The following is an 18,905-nucleotide window of genomic DNA, read 5'->3' as shown; positions in this document are numbered from 1 at the left end:
TTCCTGTATCTTCCCCCAGAAACAAGACGACAAAAAAAGAATGTGGAAACAATGGTCTCACCCTTTTTCTCTAACCCTTTATCCGTCTCACCCTCATCAACTACGTAAACATCATCAAAAATAAAATTGATCTTAAAAAAAGAAACTGTGGTATTCTCATTACCTAATGTTCCCAATTGCACCTTAAAAAAGAGCAGCATTAATTTTTAACAAACTGTGTCTCAAGATTAAATGTTTGGAGTAAATATTTATAGCTAATCATATTCATTGCTTGAAATTTTGTATAATTTTGGGAATTAAAAAAGTTTTGTAATTTATTTTCTGATTTTTTTTCCATATTGCAGATTTACTAGATTAAAAGTTGAGCCCAAATACTCAAAAGAATATTCAAAAGACTATCACCTATATTACTTAAGTCATTTTATAGCAAAATTTCTTGAGAAACTGAAAATCACACACATGTTCTTTTGTCAGCAGTTTATTTATGTTATTCTATTCTCATTCTCTGACATTGGAAAGAGTAAAAAATATTTGCTACTGTTCACATACGAAATGGTTGCAAAGTGACAGGCTGACTTCTTGTTGGTTAACACCACTTTCCTGATATCTGAAGTGAATCTTCAGATCTCGGAAATATGTTTAATAGAGATAGGAAACAGTAATCCAATACTAACAAATGCTGAATAAAAAGCTCTAATAGTTGTATTAAGGGTGATAGAAATTACACTTGAACCTGGAAATTTTAGTTAAGTTCCTTTCGAAAGCTTCTAACGATTCATTATTTTCTTTAGGTTTAACAAAAGGCAGTTGTAGAAGATTGTGTGAAATATACTTGGGCTACTTTTTGGTAAGCTTCTTGATTTGGTATTTTTAGTTAAACAGTCAATTGTAATGGTCCATGGATCTAAAAGTCATCCTTACATGTCTCCTGCAAACCTTGAGTGCTTAATGATAGAATGTTTTAGAAAGAATCCTAGAAGTCAAGCAACTTCAAATATATTCTTGGAAAGGGAGGTAAGGAGTAATTTCAGATTCCATTTAACTTCTTTGGTTTCAATATTTATAAATAACATAATATCCTCTATTTGCTTTTTGCTAAAATGTTTGAAATTGAGAAATATATTGAAGGTATTGAACTACTGAAGTGATACTAGTTTAACCTTTGTGTAGCAATCTAATTTTTCAAAGTCAGCTCTGGGCATGGAGTTACTGAAGGCACTTGCTTCTCGTTGGTTAAAACATTGATGAAAGTCTAACACAGCAGGCCCCATTCCTAATGCTCCACCTTCTGTTCACAAAAGAAATGTACTGGCAATTTTAGATTGTCAAAACAGTAACTTGAGGTCTTTAGATTTGTGACAAATCACACCCAAAAGTATTTCTATTGGTAACATTTTGCCTGAGGCTTACTAGGAAAAATGTTAATTCTGTCAGATTTTCATCTAATATCTTAGGATATTATAGGACATGGGGAAACATAAATCAAGGTAAAGTTTTCCAGATAATTTTAAAATTTTGCAACATGATTTTAAAGGTGGAATGCCTCTTGTTGAGGGAAAGCTTGCTGCAAGTACAGCTGCTCAGCTCAGCAGAGTATGTCTTGTGTACCTCTCTAAGTCAAAGAATCAGAATGTCCTTATTCATAAATTTGACTTGTGGAGCATGAGAGAAAATAAGAAAAATTATGACATCCTTGGAACAAGTTAACATAAAATATGCACATACAGATCCTGAGTTGTTAAAATAAACTAAAAAAATTATATATGGATCAACGTGATCCAAAAGGTTTCTGAGACACCGTTATGGTGGGTCAACAGCCTTATTACAGTATATGTTGCACGGATATCTACATCGTTTCAGTAGTGTCTTCACTACCCTTGGTCTCCACATTGGATAAATTAGTCTTCCAGAGCAGGTGGCCAGTCAACATCCACAGACTAGAAGGGAGAAAACAGGCATTAAAACAGCTCAGACTCTTCAGATAAGCATATGTTGGTAACACTGTGCCAACATAACCATTTTCTCTGTAATGCACAACAGGAGAAAAGCATTTGAAGGCTTATTGAATAACACAATTTAAATGTTCTATGTTCATTCTAGGGTTTCTAGGACTCAAGGTATGTTTCTGAATTAACCAAGTAATGGAATTTTATTACTCAGATGATTCACAATGCCTTTTGATTGACAAGAGAATAAGCTCTTAAAAGTTATAATGTCACTTATAGGTAAAACAGACAAATTCAGATGGCTATACCAATTTTCCTTCAGCAACTTCAGTTTTCATTCTGACAATTTGCATCCTCTCATCTTGCATTTAACAAACACACAGATAGTATATAAACCTATTAGCCTCATGTGTAACCTAGCAACTGAATCTAAAAGACATGAAAAAGCACTTGGAACTAGAAAAGGATGAATTATCTTTGTGTTTCAATTTAACATCTTTGATTCATTCAAAATTTAAATAGTCTATTTCTTCTTCTCTTCATTTGACTTTCCTGGAACAAAACCTTGACCTTTGAGTTATAATGAAATTACAGTAAGTACACCCTTTTGCCTACAAATAAACAATTACATTTCTCACATGCCAAACCACATTATATTTTAACTGCTTATGGGGAATGTATTTTAAGAGAAGGTTCAAATAGCCATAATTTTTATTGACATTAAAAGTTTAAAAACGAAAATGCTGTAACAAAAACATTTTCATTAGCCCAAGAGATGCTTTCCCAACTCAGAAAAATTTAGATAACAGGGGCTTGCATTATGCAAATTATGCAAATAACAGAGGCCGGAATAAGCCCCTGCTTGCAATGCAAGCATTCCACTGCTAGTGCTGATTTGAGATCCAGTTGATCTGCTTCCAATCCAACTTGCTGCTAGTATGTCTGGGAGAGCAGGTCTCTCACATGGGAGACCCAATGGGAGTTCTGGGTTCCTGGCTGTGGCCCAGCCCCAACCACAGCAGTATGGCCATCTGGGAAGTAAACTAGTGAATGGAAGATTGCTCTGTCTTTAACATTTTAAAAATCTTTTTAAAAATCCAAACTTTTTAAAAGATCTGTTTTATTATTTGAAAGGCAGAGTTAACAGAGATGGAGAGAGACAGAGAAACTTTCACCAGCTGGTTCACTCCCCAAATGGCTACAACAGCTAAGCCAGGGCTGTACCACGCCAAAGTCAAGCGCTTCCAGGTCTCTGGTGGGTGGCAGGGACCTAAGCACTTGGGTCATCTCCACTGCTTTCCCAGGCACATTAACAGGAAGTGGAGCAGCTGGTTCTTGAATTACTGCCCATAAGGGATGCTGGCTCTCCAGGCAGAGCCTTTACATGCTATACCACAGCACCAGTCCCAAGTCAGATAACTTTAACATGTGTGTCTCTTGATATTTTGGTGGTTTCAGAATATAGACACATACCAAACATTCACATACAAGTTCATGAGTGGTTTTTCAAACTGAATATTTAACATCACTGATGTGTGTTGAGGGTAAAGGATGGTAGCCATGTTGTGTTATCTAAACACTCCACAGGTTATTCTAGTGGACACTCGGGGTTGAGAAACAATGGCCTGTGACTCCTGGAAACTCCTACACTCTCAGAATGTTCTAAGAATGAGGGCCAAAGAGGTGAATGCAGGCAAAAACAAAAAAATTTCCTTTCTCATAATGATGGTCTGCACAGGCAGCCCTGCCGCTGCTTTGTCCCCAGCAGGCCACAGGAGCTGTAGATAAGCTCCTCTGAGGGACCCGGGTGTGATCATTTGGTCACCACAGCTGCCTTCATACTAGGGAATGGCATCCACCTCTTTCTAGAACTTCAAGGTCTCTCCCAAGCACAAAATGCTAGCTAGCCTCTCCTAAGACTGGGAGATGGGGTGAAGGATAGACTGTATTCCTCATCAGACTTGCACCAAGGAGCACAACATACAACTCTGTTTGATACTCAGGTGAAACATCCATTGTTCTACTTCATTTAGAATTTCACCTTTAATCGGCGCAGCACCAGCCGTTGCGCTCATTTGGGGAGTGAATCATCGGATGGAAGATCTTCCTCTCTGTCTCTCCTCCTCTCTGTATATCTGACTTTGTAATAAAAATAAATCTTTAGAAAAAAAAAGTTCTATGACCTTTCTACAAACTATTAATTTCCAAAGGGAAGAATGACTTCACTGTAAGCAGACAAGCTTGGTAGACAATGCCTTAATCGGGTGATCAATCTTTAAAAAAAAAAAAAAAGAATTTCACCTTTAGATTTAAGAGCAGAGAACATGGGCCACGTGACATGGGTCCAGCATTATAGAAATGCTGCTATTAACAACCATTGGCTCACCCCATTCACTCCCCACACCCCTCACCCCAACCCTGCCTGTACATTTCTGAGCAAGCTACCTTAAAATTCTTTATAAAACAAATATATTCTTTTGATTTTGAAGGACATATGAAGGCCATTACTACTCTTTTTTCCTTTGCTTAATGATTACTTTATGTAAGGCATAAAGTGACTTTATGTAAAATAAATGAATATTTAAAATAGTAAATGAGACTTTTTATTTTTAAAAAAATATTTCTGTAGATATTTCTTTCATGCAAAACAATGCTACTGTGAAATTTTGATTATTTTCTAGTGCCTATGAAGCTGGTAGTATTATCTGACTTAGTGGCACGGAGTCTAACTGTAACTGAATTTATCCGCAAATGCGCAATCCACTGTGAGATGACTTACCTCAACATCCAGCTCAAGAATGTCTGCAGTCACACTCATCAGAGAGCCAATGTTAGGCTTGGTTCTCCCAAAGTCTCCATGAACAAACTCCTTAATGTAGCTGGGTTTGTTTCAGGAAAGCAAACAAATAAACAAACAAACAAACAAAAAAAAACACAGCAATGCAATACCAACCAGTTGGCAATATTTGACAAGCGAAAGGACAAAACACAAAATAGTAACATTAGAAACATCTTACTTGGGATATATAGTTTAGAAAATAAGTATGGTGCCTGGCACAATAGCCTAGTGGCTGAATCCTCGCCTTGCACACCCTGGGATCCCATGTGGGCGTCAGTTCATGTCTCAGCTGTTCCACTTCCCTTCCAGTTCCCTGTTTGTGGCCTAAAAAAGCAGTAGGGGATGGCCCACAGCATTGGGACCCTGCACACATTTGGGAGACCTGGAGGAAGCTCCTGGCTCCTGGCTTCAGATGGGCTCAGCTCTGGCCATTGTGGCCATTTGGGGAGTGAACCAGCAGATGGAAATCTTTCTCTCTGTCTCTCCTTCTTTCTGTAAAATCTAACTTTCCAATAAAAATTTAAAAATAAATGTTTAAAAAAAAATAAGCATTTAAAACTGGCAATCATTCAGGACCCAGGATCTGTGTTTATACTGAATGTACCAAAAGCCATGATTTTTCTTTTCATTATGGTTTATCCAAGTGTCAAGCTATGTATATGGGATTTAGAAATTAGGTACAGAGGCAGCTGTTTGGTGCAGCAGTGAATGTCACCTTTGATGCCTGCTTCTCACATTAAAGTGCCTCGTTCAAGTCCCGACTCCACTTGCCATTCCACATTCCTGGTGATGCATTCCAGGGGAAGCAGCACATGGTGGCTCCAACAGTTGGGTCTCTGCCACCCACCTACCCAGGGGAACCAGGCCGAGTCCCTGGCTCCTGATCCCACCCTGGGTGTTGTGGGGACTTGGGGAGTGGACCAGAGGATGGAAGATCAATTCTACTCAATGATTTAAAAATTTTTTTTTCACAATTTCTATTTTAACATCTGTCTAGTCCTGTTTTTTGCATAATGGCAGGTGGCACGTTTCCACCAGGTCACACATGACATGGATTCAATAATAGCTTTCCTTGTAATGTGATCCAGGAGCAATAGGAAAGAACAATAGGACATTCATTTAGTTTAGATGAAGTTCCTTCAGAAAAATGATCAAAAGTCCTCCATTCTAGTTGTTTGAAAACATAGTTAGCAACAGAGCTATTTATTTCTCTTTTCCCTCAAGGCATGCAAAGAAAGTACATAGTAAATCTGGGTCTGTCAATATTTGTCAGCCCAGCTTGTGAATAACACCGTGTGTCTTTTTACAACTCAGATTTTTTAGGGACACAGGCTGTTGTTCTGGGCCATTGGCCAAATAAAGTTAAACTCAATATGTAAAGAGTCACCATTCCTATCTACTAACTGTTTATTCATCTGCCGAGTGCTTGAAATGCTAATAGGACCCAAATATGGTTATGAATCTGTGACTTGCATAATATGTAAAGACAGCAATTGAGTCCATGAGAAGTGTTTTCTTAGTATTTCCTGTGTGCTCAGCATGGCATTGTAATTACATCAAACATAAATAATTTCAAAGGTGACATTAAGCTGATTGTAACTCATGATTTAAAAAGTCTTTAGGGACACTGGCATTGTGGTAAAGCTGATGCAGCCACCACCTGCAATGCTGCCATCCCATACGGATGCCAGTTCAGGTTTCAGCTGCTTCAATCCTGATCCAGCTCTGGCCATTATAGCCGCTTAAGAAGTGAACCCATAGATGAATGACCTCTATGTCTCTATTCCTCTCTTTCAAATAAATACTTAACAATAAGGTCATTTTGAAAACCACAAAGGCAGGGGGAGTGGCTGCTTCTCCATAGTACTTGTAATACTTTCCTTAATACCTTCCAGACCAAGCAGGGCCTCCCTGAGGCCAGTAGCAACACTTCCAATAGTGATTCTGGTTCTGTCACTGTGGTATAGACAATGAAAGGATACGTCCCAGCTTGAGTCTTGAGAAAGAGGCGAAAATGATGCTCATCCACATAGTGTGTCTCCATGGAGTGAATGACACGAGTTCTCACGGCCAAGGGCCTGCGGTGGAGGACCCGGAGCGGTGTTTTCTGGTCAATCTTGAGGTCCTGGAGAGATGGTTACAGAATCAGGGTGCTGCCACCTGGGGAATGCCATCTTTGCCCCTCCATCAGGCATCACTTGCCACAGACAGTTGCATATATTACACAGAATGTTATACATCTGTAAGAGTAACAGATGGACAGAGACAGCTCTTCCATTCCCTAGTTGATTCCCTAAATGCCCAAATGGGTCTCCTAGGCAGGAGAACTCGAGCCATCATCTGCTGACATTTTAGTGACACAGGCTTGCTCTTCTTACAGTGAGTTCAAATGACACCTTTTATGTTACAAAATACAAATCAAGAAATAAAGATTAATACTGCAAAAGGTCAGTTCATTCCAATTTTAAAATGGACCCTGGGTATGACCAGAAATGCCAGTTCCTGAGAACTCTGGGTTCTCTGCCATTTCTTGTTGGAACGATTCCTCTTTTATAAACAAGAGGGAGGGAGTGCCTGGAGCCCTGCTCAGAATGGCAAGGTTTCCATCTGGTCTCTGCTCTGTCGAGTTTTCCACCAAGAAAGGAAAGGCAAGTTCTGACACAGACCACACTGCAAAGGGCTTGGCTGCTTCGAGCAGAGCAGCCAGTTACTGACTCCAAACTGTAGTTTTTATGCTTAATTCTTCGATTTTAGAGACATTATTATGCTAAGATCAGCCATTTCCACAAGGTTTGTCTTTTCCATGGACAAAACGACCAGTAAAGGAAAAAGCAATTAAGGAATCTATAAAAATACAGGCTCCACAAAGAGCCTGCTCTTCACGAGCAGCTGTGGAATGAGCACAGTCCTCCGCTTCCTTCACCTGAGTCAGTCCAACAGCCGTTGGACTGAGTTGGCCAACAGAAGTGCCAGTGGGCTGCTAGACCCACCCTTCCCAGCATCACGCTCAGATCTTCCTGTGCATGGGGTTCTTTTCTGTCCCTGTTTTTAGCTGACAAAAAGAAAACATTTGCTCTATATTGCATTCTGCTTTTCTCATGGTGGATTTTCAGAACCACTTTTTGTTGTTTTTGTTTTCTAGAATTAGGCTGCCCTTAAAAGGAGGGACAAAAAAAGGGAGGGGGAGGATAATACACTTAAAGTGACTTTTTCTCAGAATGGGAAACTAATTCATTTTTATGCCAACATGAATATTTGAAAACTATAAAAATGTCACTAGAAATCAACTAATCTCATCAGCCTGTTTGGGCTACAGAGCATTACAACAGATCCTTTCCCCACTGTGTTCCTATGAAAATCATCTTTTCAGCCAGCATTATTTCTGAATGAAATTAAGAGCTACCAAGCCCCAACCATGGATCTATCTTTTTGAAAACTGAATTTAGGGACAAGCATCATGGTGTGGCAGGTAAAGCTAAAGCTTTGAAGCCTATATCCCATAAGAACCTAGTTTTGTGTCCCTGCTTCTCCACTTCCAATCCAACTCACTGCTAATGGCCTGAGAAAAGCAGCAGAAGATGGCCCAAGTTCTTGGATCACCACACCCATGTGGGAGACCTAGATGGAGGTTCTGGTTCCTGTCTTCAGTCTGATCCAGCACTAGCCACTGTGGCCATCTGGGCACTGAACCAGCAGGAAGATTTCCTCCCCCCACCCTCTCTTTGTAATTCTTTCAAATATAAATAAATCTTGCATAGTAAAAATTTTATTCTTTGAGGAGCATCTCTAAGCAAATGAATAATGTCACTGAGAGTCATAAGACTTTACTCTGTAATTTTTCTCCTCATAACATAGGTGCTCTCTCCAGTTACATTTCCCCCGTAACCTTTTTAGCCTTGTATATATATATATATATATATATATATATATATATATATATATATATATGCATGTTAACATAAATTAAATGGGATCATATACTGTTCTCCTAATTTGAAAGATAGACATAACAAAAGATTCAGACAACTAGAGACCTTCCATTTACTGGCTAATACCCCAAATGCCTGCAATAACTAGTTCTGGATAAAGCCAAAACCAGGAGCCGATAGCTCAGGGTCTCCCATGGTGACATGGCGGAAGCTATCACCTGCTCCTCCCACACTGTGTATTAGCAGGAAGTTGGAATCAGGAGTAGAACCAGAACTCAAATCCGGTACTCCACAGTGGATGTGGGCATCCCAAGAGGCATCTCAACAAATATACCCAATGCCCACTCTGTTGTTGCTGTCACTCTGAACAGAGTTAATTATCATCCCTGTGCACACTCAAGTTTTATCTCTGTAAGAAAGATTATCAGTAGAGGGAGTACTGGGTAGAAGACCAATGCATTATTTTATTTTATAATCTTTGCCATGTTGCTTTCCAAAAAGCCAAAATGCAAACTATTCTACATTGCAACCCTAGGGTTGGTGTTATTGCTCCAACAGAAATGAGTCTTACTGTGACTTCTGTCTGGAGGTGGAGCATCTTTTCAAATAGTTCTTAGTTTATTAAGGTTGGTCTTTATTCCATCTGCCTGTTCATATCTTCTGCACATTTTTGTCTGTTGTATACATGTTTCCTATGACAAGTATTTATCCTATTTATGGTGTCTTCTGCCATACAGTATATTTTCTATAGTCATATATATACATATATATGTATGTACAAACATATGAGTATGTGTTCAAATCACAATTTCTCTACTTCTGTCTACTGATTTTTCCACTTAGTAACACTTTCTGATGTGAGTAAATATGTACCAGTATATGTTGATTTTTAATATCTGGACAGTGATAATTCATTATGATAAAGATAAGAAGATGCAATATTTAACCAGCCCCCTCTATTAGGTCATTGAAATTGTTAGCAAATACTGCCCATTTAATTTTTTAAACTCTTCATTTTATTTGAAAATCAGAAAGACAAAGAGATCCTTTATTCATGGTTTTCTTTCTTTTTTTTTTATTTATTGGAAAGTCAGATATACAGAGAGGAGGAGAGACAGAGAGGAAGATCTTCCATCCTATGATTCACTCCCCAAGTGAACACAATGGCCAGTGCTATGCCGATCCGAAGCCAGGATCCAGGAAATTCTTCCAGGTCTCCCACATGGGTGCAGGGTCCCAAGGCTTTGGGAGGTCCTCAGTTGCTTTCCCAGGCCACAAGCAGGGAGCTGGATGGGAAGTGGAGCTGCCGGGATTAGAACTGGTGCCCATATGGGATCCCGGTGCGTTCAAGGTGAGGACTTTAGCCACTAGGCCATGGCGCCGGGCCCTATCCATTGTTTTCTAATTCAAACGCCAACAGCCAGGAATAGGCCAGGCCAAAGCCAAGAGCCCAGAAGTCAATCCAGGTTTCCCACATAACAAAGACCCCAGTGTCTGACCCATCAGCAGCTGTTTCCCTGGGTGTGTGGCAGCATGAAACTAGATCAGAAATGGAGATTACTTGGACTAGACTCTCTGATGTAAGATATGGGTGTCTCAAGTGGTGACTTAACTGCTGTACCAAAGTTCTGCTACAAAATATTGTCCATTGGGCCCGGAGCGGTGGCGCAGTGGTTAAGGTCCTCACCTTGCACGCCCGGGATCCCATATGGGCGCCGGTTCTAATCCCGGCAGCCCCGCTTCCCTTCCAGCTCCCTGCCTGTAGCCTGGGAAAGCAGTCGAGGACGGCCCAAAGCTTTAGGAACCTGCACCCGCGTGGGAGACCCGGAAGAGGCTCCTGGCTTCAGATTGGCATAGTATCGGCCCGTTGCGCTCACTTGGGGAGTGAATCTTTGGATGGAAGATCTTCCTCTCTGTCTCTCCTCTCTGTATATCCGCCTTTCCAATGAAAAAATAATAAAAATAAATCTTTAAAAAACAAAATATTGTCCATTTACACACTGTGGTAACCTTATACATCATAGAGACCATTAATGCTAATTTGGCATCTTTACAGTAAGTAGGGCAGGTAGGAAGAAAAATACAAACAGGTATCCTCTGTAAGTGACATGCGAGAAGGAAAATAGCACAGTCCATGAATGGGGTTTCTAATATTATCAGTGTTTTACTTGCACATTTTAGCATTAGTTCTGTTAGGTAACTTCCACTTTCTTCTTTTTTAAGATGCACTTATTTTTAATCGGAAAGGCCGACTTACAGAGAGGAGGAGAGAGAGATTTTCTATCTAAAGCTAAAATGATTCTAAACAGTAAAGGAGGCAATCGAAAAAGTGAAGAAACAAGCAAAGGAATGGGAGAAAATATTTGCACACTATACAACAGATAGAGGGCTAATATCCAGAATTTACAAGGGGCTTCAGAAAGTCAGCAACAACACAATAAACAACCCTGCGAAGACACATTTTTCAAAAGAGCAGATTCAAATGGCTAACAGAAATATGAAAAGATGCTTAGGCTTTCTAGCTGTCAGGAAACTACACTGAGGTTCTACCAAACTCCAGTGAGATTGACCTACATTAAAAACTGCCAACAACACTTACTGGCATGGATATGGGGAGAAGGGTACCTTCCTTCACTGCTCGTGGGAGTATAGTGTAGTACAACTATTATGAAAGTAAGTATGGAGCGTGCTAAGAGAACTGAAAGTTGACCTGCTGTATGACTCAGCTATTCCACTCCTGGGAATACATACAAAGGAAATGAAAACTGCTTATAAGAAAGGGATCTGTAATCCTATATTTATAGCAACTAAATCTACAACCCAAATGCTCATCATAAGAGGAGTGAATAAAGAAAATGTGGTACATCTACTCCACAGAATACTACTCAGTCATTAAAAATAATGAATTCTACCATTTGAACCAAATGGTCCCAGCTACAGACCATTAGACTCAGTGAAACAATCCCAAAAGGATAAATATTATATCTTCTCTCTGACATAAGGCAACCTCTATGCAAAATATAAGATCAATAACCTTTCAGTACTGTTTTTGCTACATTTCAAGGGGTTTGATATTTTTGTTTTAATTTTTATTCATCGAAAAAACAGTTTTTATTTTTCTTACTAATTTCCTCACTGACTGATAGGTCACACAATAGCATCATTTGCTTCAGGAAAGTTTGATTTTCTTTTCCATTTCTTCAGAGACATTTAGGTCATTCCATAGCATGCTATTTAACTTCAAGTTATTATAACTCTTCTATCTTTCTGTTGTTGATTTTGTTTTATGTCTTTTCATTTAAGGGGATGTATAGTAACTATGTAGTAGAGACTATCACATACAGATGTGAAGATACAACACAATGTAGATCTCTACTTCCAAATCAAAGATGGACCCCCAAAGAAATTGTTGAATATGTCTTGACAATATGATGCTGGACTCTGTCACTGTCCATACCTACAACATCAGGGTACACTTGAATAGCATAATCATGGACTCAGGACTGATTGTGAAGAACTATAGTATTGAAAATCAATGGAGAGATGGGGATTGGGTAATGGGGAGGGAAAATGTCACAGCCCATGGAACTGTATCATGGAATAATTAATTAATTAAAAATTCATTTATTTTTAATTGGAAAGACAGACTTACAGAGAGGAGACGAGATATAATGATTTTTCATCTGCTAGTTCACTCCCAAATTGGCTGCAATGGCTGGGGCAGAGCCAATCTGAACCCAGGAGCTTCCTCTGGGTCTCCCATGCAGGTGCAGGGTCCCAAGGCTTTGGGCCATCCTCTGCTGCTTTCCCAGGCCACAAGCAGGGAACTGGATAGGTAGGGGATCAGCTGGGACACAAACCGGCACCTGTATGCGATTTTGGTACTTGCAAGGGGAGGATTAGCCACTTGACTCAATGCACCAACCACAAGTTCTCTTTTCTGTATACTTATTTATAGAAGAGCAAATATAATAATAGCACTATTGAGTGCTTCTATGCCAGATAGTGTTCTTAAATGCTTTATAGGGTTATACTAATAAAAAGGTTAAATAACATCTCAAAAATCACACAGTTAAGAAATATAAGTCTAGAAACTGCATCAGGTAATCTTTGTTCAGGGTTAGGCTTTTGACCATTAACGATAATTGCCCTTCCATTGGGTTAGAAGAGTGGCCCAGCCAATCAACTAGTCAATGACAAAGGCAGAATGTGAATCTACATCTCACAGGCTCCAAAGCCTATGCTCTGTGTGACTCTCATTACTAACTAGAATGGACTCTTTTACAAACAATAGGAAAATGAAAAGAATGAGGGCTGGCCTAGTGGCATCCTGAGTTAAGCCTCTTTTTATAATGCCATTATTTCACGTGGGTGTTGGTTCAAATCCCAGATGCGACCACTTCCAATCCAGCTCCTGGTTAATGTGCTTGAGAAAGCAGCAGAAGATGGTCCTTTCTTCTTCTTGTGGCTTTGCCACCCACAAAGGAGACTCAGATGAAGTTTCGGGCTCTGGCCTTAGTTTGGCCCAGCCCTGGTCTTGGCTGATGTGGTCACTTGGGGAATAAACCAGCAGACAAGAGAACTCTATCTGCTTCTCCCTCTGTCTCTGTAATTCCACCTTAAATAAATAAACAGTACACAAATTACCTTTATATTATCGAGGAATTCAATGTCTTTCTTCTGGATTGTTTTATTTATCCATATTAAGGCACTGTAGGTCTTGGTCTTTTCTTCTTCACCTTCTTTCATATGTCCTATTGCCTCTCTAAATAAAAACAAAAGTTTGTCTAAATGCATCAAATACACACAAGCATTACACTAAACTCTTTACGGAGATAGAATCTGCATGTAATTTGTCCTTTTTAATTATAATTCAATGAATTTTTGAATTATTTATAGAAATGCCTCCATCACCACAATCTCATTTTTAAATGCTTTTATAATTCTCTAAAAGAAACTCCACAGCTAGCAGTCAATTTCCATTCCCCTTGAACTTCTGCCCTACATAATCACTAATCAATTTTCCATCCTTAAGATTTACTTATTGTAAGCATTTCACATAAAATGGAAGCATACAGTATGTGATGTTTGCCGACTGACTTCTCTTATTCTTACAGCTGCATGTATCAGCACTTAACTCCTTTTGATTATCAAATGGTTTTCTATTGTACAGACACACAACAGGCCATGGTGGTAGTACCTATAGCCAATTGCAGCCCCAAAACAAATACATTTATTGTTCCATTTTACTATTAGTTATTGCTATTGATCTCTCACTGTTAATTCATACATTAAACTTTATCATAGCTATACATGTAAAGAAAAAAACCTAGGACATAAAGTTTAGAATTGTAGGTGGTTTCAGGAATCAACTTGAAGTTCCTGCAATGTACCTCCTCAGATAAATGGAACTAAGTCACATTTTTATGCATCTATACATCTTTCTGTAGCTTCTCCATCTGTACTGCCATGAAGAATACTACTATGAACATTTATGTCCAAGTCTTTATGGGGATTTAGTTCTCATTTCTCTTGCATATTCCATAGCTAGAAATGGTTGCTTGCTCATATGTAACTCTTATGTTTGACCTTTTGAGAAACCATCCAATTGTTTCCCAAAGTGGCCACACCAGCAATGTGTGTTCCCGTTTCTCCACATCCCTCACCAGCATCTGCTTTTTTCTGTATTTTTCATGATAGTCATCCCAGTAGATTTGAAGTGAGATCTCACTGTGATGTGAACACTTGCTCATGTGTTTACTGGCTGTCGGCATATCCCCCTCAGAGGGATGACTGTTTAATGGTTTCTCCATGTGAGGTGATTTGTTAGAGTCTGCTTAAGTTCTGGAGGCAGTTCCCTCTTCAGGCACGTGGTCTATACCTCCTTGCTTGGAATCACTTCTGGTGCACCTAGCCCTTACCTTGTCACAAGCTGCAGGTCACGCACTTGGATTTTATTAGATGACTTATTAATTTTCTGTGGTAGCAGAAAAGGGAAAACAATTAGCAGCTCTAGCTTAAATACAAAGTGGTGAGAACACAATGAATTCCATGACATGAGGTGGCTTACCTGCTGAAGTTCCTTAATTTCTTGTGAAGTAAAGTGAACTCTGTGAGGATTCACCAGTTCAACAGCAAAAGGCCTTCCTGGCAGCACACACCCCCAGGAAACAGAAACGTGGGGAGAGTTAACATCCGGGCCAAGGCAACAACAGGATGGGGGAGTTCACATCTGGGCTATGGCAACAGGCTGCGAGGTATGAGAAGCAGGCTGAACTCTAGAGGACTGAAAGTTAGTGACATGGCTTGATCTGGGGAAGGGAAGAATGCACGAGAAGAATCAAGGGCTTTTGGGCAGTGGGGGGCATGCTAAACCCCAACAGAGTAATTTGTGAAAACAAATGCCTTCCCAAAGGTCCATGGACAAGCCTTTGTTAATTACCAGATGAAATTCAAACAACCACTAATTAACCAGCAGGACACTATGCACACAGCAGTGCCCTGGTACACCAAGCTAAATCCTCCTTCCTAGCCTAACCCAAAAGTGAGCTGGAAATGCTGTGATTCCCCAGCAAGAAGGAGTGTTCATGTCACACAGCTCAGGATTAAGTCTCACCAGTTTTTTTTTGTATTGCAACAAGACAAAATGACAGTATACAATATTTAGGGAGCAGAATCACCTCTCAATGGAAATGTGCATCCTGAAAACTGTACTGGTACTTCTAAAATATCAAGTGAGACAACTAATAAACCTTTGGGGAAAAAAAAAATCAGGCATTTTTTTGTGGATGCACATGGAAGTCCCTTGCAACTGGGAGCTGTGTAAGGAAGATAGCCCCTGCTGAGACTGGCCTAATGTAAGTGATAAAGGTGGCTCCAAACTTTCCCTGGAGAAGCTTGGATGGCGCCCACTTGGGTTCCACTAAACTACCTGGAAAGGGCAATGAGCGGATTAGCTCTAGGTGATGCTGGAGCAGGCTTACCATTTCCTAATGTTCTCACATCCACATCTTCTCTTCCGGAGGATGAAAAATTAAAACCTTTGGAAATGAGATAAAGAAAAAAAAGTCAGAGACACAATAACCCTAGTGTGCTAGAAACCCAGGGTAAGGGCTTGAACAACAAATAGGAGAATCTCAAGGGATAGTCATCATACCTCCTCTTACCCAGATATCTGCTAAAAACAGTAATGAAAATTACAAATACCATTTACGGAGTACTTACTACATGCCAGGCAGTAAGTAAAAATAACACAAAAATCATTTTACTTAATCTTTATTACAACTTTATGAAGCAGGTATTAAAAACCACCAAGCTTCAGAAAGTAGGTAATTTTAGAGCTTGTGCTGTGGCAAAGTTGCTGCCTGCAATGCTAACATCCCATATAGCATCTGGTTTGAGTCCCAGCTCTTCTGCTTCCAGCCCAACTCTCTCAGTAGAAGATGGCCCAAGTCCCTGGGACCCTGTCACCCATAAGGGAAGATCAGGAAGAAGCTCTAGGCTTCTTCCTGGACCAACCCTGATTATTGCGGTCATTTGGGAAGTGAACCAAGTGTTCTCCTCCCTCCATACCCTATTCTCTGTAGCTCTGCCTTTCAAATTATACTCAGCGGCACTCATACATGGTATGTCTGAACCAGCATAGCTAGTTCAGTAGTTTGGACTTCATCCTACAGCCAGTTTTCAACCTGTTTTCACCAAGGAACTGACATGACAACAAGTGACCTTTTAAGTGAAGTCATAATTATATTAGAGAAAAGTTTCTTAAATACACTGATGTTAACAGTGCGTTAAAAATCTGTTATGAACTAACTAGGGGGTTGGCAAATAGACTGTCAATGTGCCAATTCAAAGTGAAAGTGAAACATGTGCACATGTGCCACTGAGTAGCATCATACAGGGTTAGCCAAGCTGCCGCATAAAATACCTGTCCATCTCAGAGATGGCAAACTTAGAAACAGGTGCCTAGACTTGTCACATATGACCCATTCATAAGAAATAACAAGCGCCATGTGTGAGAAGCACATGATGAGCATGGGATGCCATTAATCAGATTCCAAAGAAGGATTGGGACCCTGACCCAGAGCCAGTTAGCACAGCGGCCCAAGGCCTGCTACACTCAAGAGTTCTCCATCAACTCCTCCCACATACATAGATGCTGAGCCCACACTCTGCTTCCTGGGTAGGGGTAACTCTCCCTCCACCTATGAAAAATGGCCATAAACTACCCTCATGAAGAGTTCAGCAGGGTGAGCAGAGTGAAAACAGCTGTGTCCAAGGCCCTGCAGCCACTCTTCTGGAAAGGAAGCCCAAAGACTCTGAAAAAGACTTTTTGAGTTAATACTGCATTTTCAGTTCTTCATAACTTGTTTGAGTATAAGACCAATTAGATGAAGTTAAGTAGACAAATAGTAAACAAAATTAAGTAGACAAAACTGCCCAGGCTCTTCACCACTAAGATTTTGGAAAGCTGTAAGATGAATGGGTTAATTTCTTCTCCATGCAGAAAATAATCCTTGAACACCCACAGGGACAGGGCCCACCCTCCTAAAGGACAGTGACTTGTAAGAGTGCTTTGGTTTGAAGCGTTTCTCTTTCTTTTTGCCAGGGTGCAGGGCAGGAGGGGGCAGGGATTTGTCGTCAAGGCCATCTGCTTGCCATTCTCGAAGCTCACACATCTTCAGCTTTCCCAGGAAGGAGTAAGATGTCTAGCTGAGCCCCCGAAGCCAACTCCTCTCATTGTGGTAGCAGCCCTTTTCAAAAAAGTACCCTCACTCTCTCACTCATATTTTTCCTGGCATAGGATGTGATTAATATCAATTGAAATCTTAGTCCCTTTCTTCTGGGTCAAACCATAAGATTTTGTGTTACCACTGCCCCTACAAGTCGGCTGAGAGAAGGAAAGCCCAAGCCTGGTATCTGACTCATCCCATACACTGGGCTCGTTGATAGTGATGAAATTGAAACACAACACAGCTGCAATTAAGTCATCCTGAAATTGTTACCGTCGATTTTCTTTAGGCCTGAACTTTATCCCTGGAAAACTTATAGATGATCACAAAAGTCACACATTTCCAGGTGCTCATTCTGACAACCACTGGATGTAGAAGCTCCCCCCCCAGAAAGGCTGGGGCTGATACATGCTAAGATGAAGCCTTACAGCGAATCATCTGCAGTAGCTTCAGTTGTTTGGGATTTGCCCAGGAACAGTCATCTTTAGAGAGGAAAGCCCTTGGATGTCTATGCTGAAATCCAGATCCAGCCCTGACTACCAAAGTCGTGCATGTGACAGTCTCTGTGCATGGCACACCTGCAGCCAAAGACTCAAGACTCGGTAGTGATTGATGTAACACAGGAATCAATTCTTGAAGGACAGCACATTTAAAAGACAAGTATTAGGGCCCGGCGGCACGGCCTAGCGGCTAAAGTCCTCGCCTTGAACGCACCGGGATCCCATATGGGCACCAGTTCTAATCCCGGCAGCTCCACTTCCCATCCAGCTCCCTGCTTGTGGCCCAGGAAAGCAGTTGAGGACCGCCCAAAGCCTTGGGACCCGGCACCTGTGTGGGAGACCCGGAAGAAGTTCCTGACTCCTGGCTTTGGATCGGCATAGCATCGGCCATTGCGTTCACTTGGGGAGTGAATCATAGGATGGAAGATCTTCCTCTCTGTCTCTCCTCCTCTCTGTATATCTGACTTTCCAATAAATAAATAAATCTTTAAAAAAAAAAAAGACAAGTATTAAAGCACCTACTCTCTGCTTTGAATTCTGTCAGCAGATGATCTGAAATTAATTCTTCCACCGATGACTCCAGCTTCCTTTCTCCATCAATGATCCAAGGAGTTTGTGGGAGGTTCCTGGAGTATTTATTATATCTCCCTGCCAAAGAAATGTCAGGCATCCTGAATGGAATGATGTGATTAACACAGCAGGATAAAAAGAGCAGCAGCAACTATCCAATGAGTGCCAGTAGCCTAAGTGCCATGTCATAAAACAAGACCTCATCTTAACTGACAAGCTAAATTGGGAAACCATCACATGGACATTTAGATAATCAAGAAAAAGACTTAAAGTGGCAATAGAATAGATGAGTAAAGACATGACATGAATATTGCACTATGTTTGAAAGAAATGTTCAATCTATTCAGTTGACTAAATAGATATGACTATTTAGACTGTTAATATCTATG

At 40.4% G+C, this 18,905-nt stretch overlaps 1 protein-coding gene across 2 annotated transcripts in view; it reads right to left on the bottom strand.

Annotated features, from left to right (window-relative positions):
- Window positions 1-1,408: 1,408 nt before the first annotated feature.
- PUS10 (pseudouridine synthase 10) overlaps window positions 1,409-18,905 on the bottom strand; it is a 66,624-nt gene continuing 49,127 nt past the window's right edge. The window contains exons 11-18 of one of the 2 annotated variants that reach the window (XM_040993398.1): window positions 18,469-18,594; window positions 15,698-15,754; window positions 14,785-14,861; window positions 14,636-14,691; window positions 13,362-13,479; window positions 6,768-6,910; window positions 4,726-4,825; window positions 1,409-1,937 (exon numbers count right to left, since the gene is read on the bottom strand). In XM_040993398.1, coding sequence (XP_040849332.1) covers window positions 1,899-1,937; window positions 4,726-4,825; window positions 6,768-6,910; window positions 13,362-13,479; window positions 14,636-14,691; window positions 14,785-14,861; window positions 15,698-15,754; window positions 18,469-18,594 — 716 coding nt within the window. In that variant the 3' untranslated portion in view covers window positions 1,409-1,898. Of the gene's footprint in view, window positions 1,938-4,563; window positions 4,826-6,767; window positions 6,911-13,361; window positions 13,480-14,635; window positions 14,862-15,697; window positions 15,755-18,468; window positions 18,595-18,905 lie in introns of those variants that run through there. The other variant, XM_040993397.1, reaches the window with a different exon arrangement.

The sequence above is a fragment of the Ochotona curzoniae genome, unplaced genomic scaffold (genome assembly GCF_017591425.1).
Source record: "Ochotona curzoniae isolate NIBS_2020 unplaced genomic scaffold, NIBS_Ocur_1.0 contig_883, whole genome shotgun sequence".
In the NCBI taxonomy this organism is placed as follows: Eukaryota; Metazoa; Chordata; class Mammalia; order Lagomorpha; family Ochotonidae; genus Ochotona; species Ochotona curzoniae.
The sequence above is the reverse complement of the archived record's forward strand: the minus strand, read 5'-3'. Positions and strand labels throughout refer to the sequence as shown.